Below are 11830 nucleotides of genomic sequence, written 5' to 3'. Positions count from 1 at the left end.
TATGTAGCTTATGTTATGATTATGTTATGATATGCAAGAATGATTCCATGCATGAATAAGTTCAAGAACAAGAGCATTAGATGCTATAAGACAAGTAGAAGGCATAGAATAGAGCAAGTAAAGAACATGATACCGATGACGATCTTAGGTTTCCCCTAATCGTCCGGTTTAGAATCGTGCCATGATCATGATATGTATAGGCCTCGATACGTAGAGCGTATTCTTGGCAATGCGGTTCTAGATTCCCCCGCGGCCGCCATGACACGTATAGGAAGTGAAGCCTATAACAAGTGAGATAAGCCTATGACGGGTCTAGCATGCACTACCGTCTAGGAAAGCATGACCACACACGTATAATCAACCGTCAGGTTGTATTGTAGACACGTGGTGACCGTAGGTTTCCCCTGAGGTTACCTATAGCCTATGATTTAGGGGAACTCACTGAGACATTATGTCTCATCCCAATCCTTATTTGTTTCAGATATCAGGATGGACGTAAAGGTAATAGCCAGATGGATTTTCAGCAAGAGCTCGTTCGTACCCGAAGTATGAAGAATATGGCATTCAAGGATGTATTTATTTTAAATCAGTCAAGTTATGATGTATTGATATTGTATGAACGCGTTTTGTTGTATATAAATTCATTCGAAGTTTTTATGTTGTATATTTTAATGTATCCAGTACTAAATTCAACACACGTGCTAGACTTTCTAGATACGTCTAGTATGGGTGTTACATTTGGTATCAGAGCAGGTCGATTCAGACTGTGCCTTGGGTCATTAAATTACAACTAAGGTAGTGGGACCATTGGGTTCCGGGTAAATGTTCTAATTGTTGATGTTAGTTGAGCCTGATCAACTCAATTTAGCATTCAACGATTAGAATGGATGCCTGAGAGCTGAATAGGACCCAGGAGGAACGAAGTATGTGATGAAGAAGTTTGATCGTGCCAGAAGGTGGCCGGTGAACAAAGCAAGTAGAAGTGTGAATCCTCCGGGAATATGAGATATGTTAAGAAGGAACGTTCTGACAATGATGAGTAAGATGTTAGTAATACTTCATGTACCCGTAAGTGAAGAAGTAGGATATATGTATCTAACCATGACCAAAAGTTTCGATAATAGTGGTTGTTGGAACGGGTTTATGATATTCTGGAATGTCAGTACAAGGTTACAAGATAGTTAGAAGTCGACATATGTTGACGGAGTCAGCAGTCTCTCAGGAATAACATTATATGTGAATGAAGTTAAGGACATGTAAGTTGTCAAGTTGTGTTAGTGGCGACGTAATGAGGAATGCTATTCGTAGTGGAGGAAGTTAAGGATTCAAGAGAAAGTTTTATGTTATCAGGATTAAGACATTGATTTCCGATGTGCCAAGAATTGTATCGAAAAAGGTTGATGTTGCCATGCATATGTTATAGAATCTTTCACGATGATAGGAATGAATGATGTGCATTGTATGCTTGAGAATAAAAATTTCATGTAAAGAATGTTTTCTGAAAAATAGAAATTGGAGAAGCTCACCAATAGCGAACCTAAGACGAAACTTTCTGTGTTTACGAATACTATCAATTCGTCTCAATGGTTTGCAATGACTATTGGAGAGATGTCTTCACAATAAACTTTTATGTGACGAAAATCTTTTATGACATCAAGTAATGAATGCATATCATACCCTAAGATTTCCAAAGAAAAAGGCATGGGCAACCATCAATGAAATCGATACGGTTTAAGGTAGCTTTGGAAGTTAATGTGTTAAGGGTCAAGAACAAGCCAAGATCAAGAGTATAGAAGTTCCGGCATTTAGAAGGAAAGTCACAGATGTTTATGCATGAGGTATGAAGTAAGAAGATAAAGCGGAGCAACGCTATGAGGAATCACAAGGTTCTCGGATTTTGTGGAATTATGACGCATCTCTCAAACCTATGTTTTGCTTAGTAGACTTGCTAAGGCTCGATATGATGTTAAGTTATAAAGGTTAAAAGAATTTTCGAAAAGATTTACGCGTATGGGTGATTGAAGTTGACGTTTTGAAAATTCACAAGTTTTTTTTTTTTAGGAACCGGTTTGCTATGACATTCGTAGAGCGGACTAGACTTATTAGAGTCTAGGTTTGGTGGCACGTATGTGTTATCAACTCGTTCTATGATTTTAGAGCAACGGCCGGGGCCCAAGTTCAATATGTATATATAAAGTAGAAAATTATCAACGTCAATGACCCGTGCGTTAGTTTACGAAATTTTTCTTAAAAGAAAAATTAACGAGCAAGCATTGGTATGATTAAGCAAAATATAGTATACTAGAATGTGAAGGTACAAGGCTATATGTTCAAGAAAGATATGTTCAAGTGCTAGATGAAATTGTCATAGGAATTCGAGCTGCTTGGAAACAAGTTCAAGTATGTTATGTATACTCAGCAGGTAAATCCAACCAGCAAGAACGTAAGGTTTACCCCCAAGTCAAGTATTATGAGCATAAGATAAGTTATCATGAGTTTTGAATTTACAAGACAAGTGTAAGGTTGTGATGTTGGTTACAACATGGAAGATTTTGAGAACAGTTCAAGAAGTAAGTATTCAAGTGATAAGCATGAATTGAAGTCTCAATTGCTCTAACGGATTAGAGTATTAGTTTAAGCCAGCCGGTGGGAATCAGAGTAGCGCCGTGGAATCTAATCATTAATCATGAAACATGGAATTTTAGTATGAAAGAATTTTCGGTTGGTAACACAAGTTTAACAAGGATGCATCATAAGACAAGCGAGGAGTTCTCGATGTGATAGGTAAGGATGGATGTTTATTCAATCAGTGTTAGCTAAGGTAAAAGTTTTAAGTATGTGTCTTCACCTAAGTAAGATGAAAAAGACAAGAGTTTCCAGATTTGAATTGGTCAGGATGCATGAATAATGATAATGGAAAACATGTAAGATTCAGAAGGTAGTAATAATATTCAAGTAATACTTGAAAGGATTATGTGAGGATTCAAGTTTAATGTCCCTAGATAAGAGGAATAAGTTAATGTCAAGTGGGTCAAGGATCTTCTCGGTTTATGTCATGTATTAACATGTGTATGAGGTATGTATATCAGTTAAGAAGGTAAGAATCCACCTTCGAAGTTTAAGCATGTTATCATGTAGGGAGATGCGACTCTTGAGTTTTGTGCAATGAGAATCATACTTTCGTATGCAATACTTGTTGAGTGAAAACGATACTTGTTAAGACATGTCAAGCCATGTTTTATAACTTTTAAAACTAAGATTGGTATTATGGAACTTGGGAACGATGCTTATTTTTTTTTTTAAAACTCATGGAATTATACATTTTCAAAACTGATAAGGTACGTCGTAAGTAAACTCACTTAAGACGTACAAACTTCAGGACCAACTTGTCGTGGACAAGTATTGAGCGAGTTGTAAAATCTTTTTCAAAATATAGAAACTCGTCTGGTGGTTCTGTAGTACCATTACAAAATCAGTTTTGGAAATGATAAAATCTTTTTCAGTCATGTATCTATACGTTCCAAGAACCCGAATACCAGAGCTTAAGAAAATTTCTTCAAGAAATATTCTAGAACACGTATCGTTATCATTTAACAAGAGGCGGTACTTTGAAGTATGCCTACGTTAAGGAAACAACAATGTCCGTATGACATCAATATCCTACAGGATACATGGAAGTGTGTTAAGATTGTTTGAAGTATATGCAAGTGGAATTACTAGAAAGTTTCAAGAACAGGTGAACCACAACATTGGCTAGTAGATTGTCAAATGAAGTGACTAGTTAATTTCTTTTTTTTTTTCATGTCAAGCTTCATGAGTTACCCATTAGTTTGAGAGCGATAAGATGCAATGAGATTGCAATGAGATCGGAAAATTTCTTAAGGCTCTGAAAAGAGATAAGACATTCGTGGAATTGTTAATATGAGTAATATAAGTAAGATGCAAGTGTCTCAAGGAACAGTAAGTAGATTGATGCATGAAGTATATGCTTACCCGATAACATTATGTATGCATGAAAAGATGTTTAATGTTGCAAGTAAGCACTGCAGGGCAAACCTGGTATTCGGTAGGATTCCAGTTATAAGGAAAATCTTGAGTGCTTATGTTTATGATAAGATAACTTTATGAAATGGTTCATGTTAAGCGGGTAAGATACGAGTCCGAGACAATAAGTCTATGTGTAGCAAGGTAGGTTCCAAATCATAATATACTAAGATAACTCTAAGTTTGAGTGATATTAAGATCAAGAAGGCTATGTTCAGTTACATATGTGTTAAGAAACAAGATGAGGACATAATACGATGAACCCTTTGAATATTTATGAATAGAAAGTGTTTGGCTCAGACCATAGATGGTAAGTTTTTGTCATGATGATTGGTAGTCAATCTCTAAATTTCGAGGACGAAATTTTTTTTAAGGGGGGTAGGATGTAATATCCCGCCTGTCAGCATCGGTATATTATCCGTTGATCGTGCCAGAGGAATTAAATTTATGGAAAGTAAGTCAATGGAAATAATTTATGACATGTCAGCATAATACGGATAAAGTATCAGAGACGTATTAAATTCGCTTAAGGCAAGGGCTTTTTGGTAATTGCACGTTTAAATGATATTTATTTGTGTTGGGCGCAAAATATCTCATTTCTCCTTTGTATTTATCTCCCTAGGTTTTGGCAAGAGCTTTCTCTTCCTTCTCTCTTCTACCATCGATCTCTCTCTTCTCTCTCCACCTCAATAATTCATCAAATCTTCTCCTAATCATGGCAAGCTTCTAGTTTATGTTTCCTCATTATCTTTTAAGCTTAAGGGAAGCATGTATTTTGTTGATTTCTCTTCTTCTCCTCTTCATCAACCCTTGGGATTATGTTTATGCCATGTATGAATAACATGAATTTTCTAGGGTTTTCAAGTAAATGTTTAGTTGCCCCTTTTTGCTATGCTTGCTATAATTGCTAATACTTGCCATGAAAATGTTTTACAATGTTTCCAATGACCTCTAAGGGACATAACATGCTTAGAGACACTTGGTTTGAGGTTTTTAAGTCAAAAATATCAATTTTGAGGTTGCTGGACTGTCAGAACTCGCCCAGGCGAGCAATTAGCTGCCTAGGCGAGCAAAATGGCCGTCCTGGAGGTCTGCTCGCCTCCTAGCTAACCATGGCAAGCAACCACTAGCCACGGCGAGTAAGTGTACTCGCCTAGTCGAGCAAGTAGTGCCATCTGGTGCTGCTTGCTCGTTTCAGGAAGTTTCGGTGTTTTTCGTTCCGAACTTTCTCGTGCAGTCTTTTATAAAAATATACCCCTCAAACCAAGGTCGTAAATGATGATCAATGAAAGCAAGATTATGATGAAATGATGCAAGTATTAAGCATGTTAGTAAGGCATGGCATATGAGAGAAACATGTTATGAATCGGGTAGCAAGTTATCCATAAGCAAGGGAAAACTAGAGCCTCGACATAGTTGTCGAGAACTAGCTAGTTAGCAAGATCCCTAGAGTGATAAGACGCGAAGTTATTCTCTTCGCACATAATTAAGAATAAGATAGCAAGCATGTTAAATTGTGGTGTGATTAGTTAATCTCTCCACCATGATTAAGATAGTACAAGCATGAACAAGTAAGACTTTACCGCTAATCGGATCGATCAAGGTTCCGAGGTAAACATGCAAGCATGAATAGGTTAATCCTACATGAACGACAAGACCATGAATATGCAATGTAGGTGGCATGTCTCTTGCTATCCACATCAGGGGGATACAAGGGGTTCTCATTGTGAGAACGATTCAAGCCGCAAGGGACCCGCATGTCAACTAGCATGCAAGACTAAGTTTATAACCGCATGTCGGTGTTCGTGTCTCTTGTTATCCACGTCAGGGGGATACGGGAGGTTCTCGACTCAAGGGGAACGGTTCAAGCCGCAAGGGACCCGCAAGACACCGAGGGAGTCCGATGTACGTACATCGGTCATGATGGGATTGTTCTCGGGGTTACTCCACCCGGGGCTCTCCATAAAATGAACCAAGATAATAATTGTTTGTTCAACGCTAACATAACAATGAATGAACTTATGCACGATTATGTAGCTTATGTTATGATTATGTTATGATATGCAAGAATGATTCCATGCATAAATAAGTTCAAGAACAAGAGCATTAGATGCTATAAGACAAGTACAAGGCATGGAATAGAGCAAGTAAAGAACATGATACCGATGACGATATTAGGTTTCCCCTAATCGTCCGGTTTAGAATCGTGCCATGATCATGATATGTATAGGCCTCGATACGCAGAGCGTATTCTTGGCAATGTGGTTCTAGATTCCCTCTCGACCGGCATGACACGTATAGGAAGTGAAGCCTATAACAAGTGAGATAAGCTTATGACGGGTCTAGCATGCACTACCGTCTAGGAAAGCATGACCACACACGTATAATCAACCGTCAGGTTGTATTGTAGACACGTGGTGACCATAGGTTTCCCTTGAGGTTACCTATAGCCTAGGATTTAGGGGAACTCACTGAGACATTATGTCTCATCCCAATCCTTATTTGTTTCAGATATCAGGATGGACGTAAAGGTAATAGCCGATGGATTTTCAGCAAGAGCTCATTCGTACCCGAAGTATGAAGAATATGGAATTCAAGGATGTATTTATTTTAAATCAGTCAAGTTATGATGTATTGATATTGTACGAACGCGTTTTGTTGTATATAAATTCATTCGAAGTTTTTATGTTGTATATTTTAATGTATCCAGTACTAAATTCAACACATGTGCTAGACTTTCTAGATACGTCTACTATGGGTGTTATAGGATCATTTTCGTAATTGGTTAATAGTTCAGTATCTATTTATTTTAAGAAATGGCAAACATATAAAGTCAAAAGACTACAGGAGCGGAGACATCAAGGGCACCACCGTAAAGGCCCTATGATGCACAAAAATTCAGGGGATCTGACAAGTAAAAAAGGTGTCAAGATTGAGAAAAAGAAAATTTCATAGATAAGCCAAGAGCATGAACTTGCACCAAATTAATATGATGGGGAATAATTGTGTTTTTGCTGTTAACTAACTTTCGTACATAGAGAATGGAAGTGTCGTCTATGGTCTATGTGTTTAATTCAACACAAAATGAATTATCTCAAAAGTTGGGAATCATAGAAATTCAAGAGTATAATTACAAAAATGTTTACAATAATATATTATAAAACAGATGGAATTAATACTTACTGAATAGCTGTTATATTATTCATCAATTTAAATATTCATTTTAGTAATCACAACCCTAATTAGTAAATAATTTAAAGTATACTTATTATAGTTGTCTTTCTCAACACGAAATGAATAATTCCACCTTAATGAATTGTGAATGTATTTTTAATTTGCAAATTTTAATAGAAAATATGCGGAGATAGTAATAATTATAATAAATTTATTATGCAAATAATAATTTAATTTATAAGGTTTACCCTACTAGAGATAATCATAAATAAGACACAGTCATATATTAAATGTGATACCTCTTGCAATCGAGAATCAATCTTTGGTTGTCATGTTGTGGGACTCTAGTCTTTTATGTTAGACCCAACTAATGTTAATAACTCACAATTAATTTATACATTCAGTTCACCAATAATAATTTTAAGAGCAATGCTATTGCCAGCGAAACAATACATCCCGAAGTCTCGTGAAATGACTGCTGGATATTCATTGGTGTAAATAATAGACCGTTGGATAAAAAGAAAACATGTGCTGCAGTTACAGGTGTCAACCTATAAAGAAGTCGGGACGTTTTCTCTATCAAAATTTTCGCGAGATATAGCATTAACCTAATTTTAATTACTAAATTATAGAATAAATACTTTAATGTTTTTGTCTGTGTCCTCTAAAAATAAATATGATATTGTCTTTCTCATCATGAAACGACTCCAAATTTAAGAAACAGATAAGATCAAGAATATTGTTACCAAATTTTTTATCATAGTATTTTAAGACAGACATTCAAATCATCATCCAAACACCTAATTTGTAAATTATTTAGTGTATATATTAATATAGTTGTCTTTCTCAACACGAAATGAATAATTTCGCCTTTCTGATCAGCATGAATTACAACAACAGTAAAAAATAAAGTTGTATAGCTTTTTTCTATAAATGTATAAATTTTAAAAGAAATCACGTAGAAATCGTAATAAAATAATAATGTTTCTTGAAATTTATTTTAAATAATTAAAATTCCAAATATTAATATTCATTTTTGAAAATAATATATTTTAATCTAATTATCTTTCTTGAAATGAATAATACCGCATTTCAAGATTGGCAATGAACTATAGGTGTGAAACCATAGATATAATCATTATTATAATTTTTTATTTTATAAATTTATTAAAACCAATTTTAAGGTATCATGCAAGCATATGATTTTTATTTAACAATGATAATATCAACTAGAACAAACATTAATTAGACTTTACTTACATCTCGATCGAACTCTATATTACGATGACTCATTTCTCTTAAAAACCGGAAGGATAAGACAAAATAAAGGAGGGATTTAAAACATTCATCTTCTATTAAGAAAACAAATATAAAATATAGACTAAAATTAAATAAGCTCCTTGTCAAAAAAAATATATCAGTACAAGCTCTCCTATAAATTGTCCTTCATCATCAACCATTTTCTTCACACCACCTCAAGCCATTCATTCTTGCTTCTGAATATAAAAACATAAATAAAAAAAATCATAGATTCTTGTGCAATCAAGCTGAAAGCTCTGTCCTTTTTTCCTCTTTTTTTCTAAAATGACTTCAACTCAAACCCCACCACCAAACTACTGCTCACTCCCTGCTCCTAAACCAGCTAAAAATAATAAAAATCACAATCACCGTAATAGTCATAAACCGCGTAAAAACCGTTTGTCTTCATCCTCGAGGTCTGCACCTTTAGTTTCTGTTGCTACAGCTGAATTTGGTGCAAATGGAAGTGCTGCTACTGCTGGTGCTGTTCAATCTGTTGGCAAAGGCAGTGGTAGAGCTGCATTTTCCTCAACATTGGATTTTTTATTGAATGGCAGGAAATCAGGGCTTGCACCTGAGTTCTCTGGAAGGAGGTCAACCCGGTTTGCCGCAAAAATGCATTCTGGAATGCCAAGAGTAACCGTAAACAAACACGCTCATAGCAATGCTGCTAACGAGGCACTTCACTGTCTCTTGAAGGCTGGTAAAAATATTGATGCTATTGATAATGTTTTAATTACATATGAACAAAAGCTTTGGGAGGTTGAAGATTATATTTATATGCTTAAAGAGTTCGGTAATACTGGTCACTTTTTGCTGGCCATTAAGTGCTTTGATTTTATTATATGGAAGCAAAAAGGGAGGGTTGCTAAGGGTAAGATAGTAAATACAATGATTGGTACTCTTGGTAAGTTAGGAGAGATTAATCTTGCTTTGAGATTGTTCGAAAGTGCTAGGTATGAAGGCCATGGGAACACCGTGTATTCCTTTTCGGCTATGATTAGTGCTTATGGCCGAAATGGGTACTTTCATGATGCCGTAGATATGTTCAGGTCCATGAGAAGCTGGGGCATTGAACCTAATTTAATATCGTATAATGCGCTAATTGACGCTGGCGCAAAAGCAGAAGCTGATTTTGATGTAGTTGTTAAGTTTTATGATGAAATGCTAGCTGATGGCATAGTACCGGATCGGCTTACTTACAATTCACTGCTTTCTGTTTGCGCCCCAAAGGGCATGTGCAAAATGGCTGAAAAGTTATTGAGAGAAATGGATAACAAGGGTATTGTTCGTGATTTATTTACTTATAACACATATTTGGACACGCTGTGTAAGGGCAGTCGATTCAATTCTTTTGAGGATGCTTCAGAGCTATTAGACACACTCCGCTTGTTTGATAACAAGGAGTATGGTATAACACATGGACTGTTAACAGGTTACAGAGAACAAATATGGTTTTGGGCTCAAAATCTATTTGATGAAATAATGTGCATGGATTCTTCAACTGCGTCCGCCTTTTATAATGCCCTCACAGATATACTGTGGCACTTTGGTCAGGTAAATCGTCAAGCAATTAGGAAAAAAAAATGCAAGTTTTTTGCTTCAGTTAGTAATTAAAAAATTAGTTTATTTTCTGTTTTTTTTTTTACTAAAACTAATTTTGACATCAGAGACGCGGAGCTGAAATGGTTGCAATTGAAGGGAGACGACGAAATGTATGGAAAGCTAAATGGTCAAATTCTTGCTTGGATCTGCATCTTATGTCTGTTGGGGCTGCTTGTGCAATGGTTCATGCATGGTTGCTCAATTTGCATAGTACTGTATTTAAAGGCTCTAAATTACCTAAGATTGTGAGGTATGAATTTTTCACCCCTAAGATTTTTTTTATTGTTTTCTTTTGATTGGATTAAAGTATTGATCATCATTTTAATTTTTGTTTTGCAGCATTTTAACTGGTTGGGGCAAACACAGCAAAGTAATGGGTAATGGAACTTTGAAAAAGGCTGTTGAAGCACACCTTAATGGAATGGGTTCACCCTTTAGAGTTGCTGATGGTAATTTGGGAAGATTAGTATCTACTGGAGATTTGGTGGCTACTTGGCTCAGACAACCTGGCATTTACAATATGCTTGTTCTGCATGATTTCATTAATCATTCTCAAGCTGCTGGTCCCTCTCATGATAATCCAACTCTTAAAAATTAGATCGATACAAGCTATGAAATTTCAGATTGAATGTGTGTCTGGTATCTGACATGTGTCAATTTCTGACACATACACATAATATATGATCATGTTTATTTATTTTTTTCAAATTATTGTTAGTGTCGGAGCGTAGTGTTCGGTGTCCGTGTCAATGTTTTATAGGAAACAAGTCTCTTATTGCTTCTTAGTTTATATAAACTTCTTGAATTCAATGTCTTGTATATCTTTTTTCAGTGTCTTGTAGTATTGCCCCGTTGCAGGGGCAAAAAAATAAAGTTAAGGAATAATACTAGTTTGTTTGATTTGATCATTGTTCTGCTCTACTTTCTTCATTCTCATTATTTTATCGCAATATTAAAGAGTTGCAAGTGAAAGTCTCCTATTTATTATGACCAAAAACATAAATTCAATGCAAGAAGAAATTGTTGATTGAAATTCAAAAAAATCATGCAAAAAGATCTTTCATTTATAAAGTGATGTATAATCATTCATCGAACACTTAAGATTTGGAAGGAAGGCGTATCCATTGTCCCATACAGGGCACAACACCAATATGTGTCATTTCATCAAATCATTTCCATTTTCTCATTCATTATTGATGTTTCCGTGTCGGTGTCGATGTTGTGTCTAGTGTTTGTGTCAATGCTTTTGGCAAAACCACCACACCATTCACCATCATTATCTCTGATGACACCCCCACATCCTGCATTTCCATTCTCTCAACAAGATTCGTCTGTATGCAATTTTACCCACACTTCTAAAGGGGGATTCTAACCAATTAAAACCACTTCATTCATTTTATCAGCATTAGTATAGTCATGGATGCGCTTCAAAGCAAAATGAGTTGGATAAATCGGACGAACAAAATTGTCTTCGTCTATCTCCTTATGTTTCCAATACCACAAACAATGACATGTTTGAAGCTTTTAATATCACTTTCTTGATAAAAACTCGTGAATGAGTGAATAATATACAAAACTATTAATCAAAACATTCATTTGGTGTATCCTACTTCACTTTCCAAATTCCAAGTATACCCTTCGTTTTCTTCTTGGGTTTTAAATTTAATCCAAACAATTTGGTAATTTACACCGATAATAACGTCTTCCA

General features: G+C 35.6%; 1 protein-coding gene across 1 annotated transcript; it reads left to right on the top strand.

Annotated features, from left to right (window-relative positions):
* Nucleotides 1–8479: 8479 nt before the first annotated feature.
* LOC146915274 (uncharacterized) lies at nucleotides 8480–10720 on the top strand. Its single transcript, XM_085721298.1, has 3 exons — nucleotides 8480–10074; nucleotides 10188–10372; nucleotides 10462–10720. The coding sequence occupies exons 1-3, from the start codon at nucleotides 8803–8805 to the stop codon at nucleotides 10718–10720; spliced, it is 1716 nt and encodes a 571-aa protein (XP_085577424.1). The 5' UTR covers nucleotides 8480–8802.
* Nucleotides 10721–11830: the final 1110 nt, after the last annotated feature.

Source organism: Medicago sativa, chromosome 6, assembly GCF_051527215.1.
Source record: "Medicago sativa cultivar Bolivia chromosome 6, Bolivia_mono, whole genome shotgun sequence".
In the NCBI taxonomy this organism is placed as follows: Eukaryota; Viridiplantae; Streptophyta; class Magnoliopsida; order Fabales; family Fabaceae; genus Medicago; species Medicago sativa.
The sequence above is the reverse complement of the archived record's forward strand: the minus strand, read 5'-3'. Positions and strand labels throughout refer to the sequence as shown.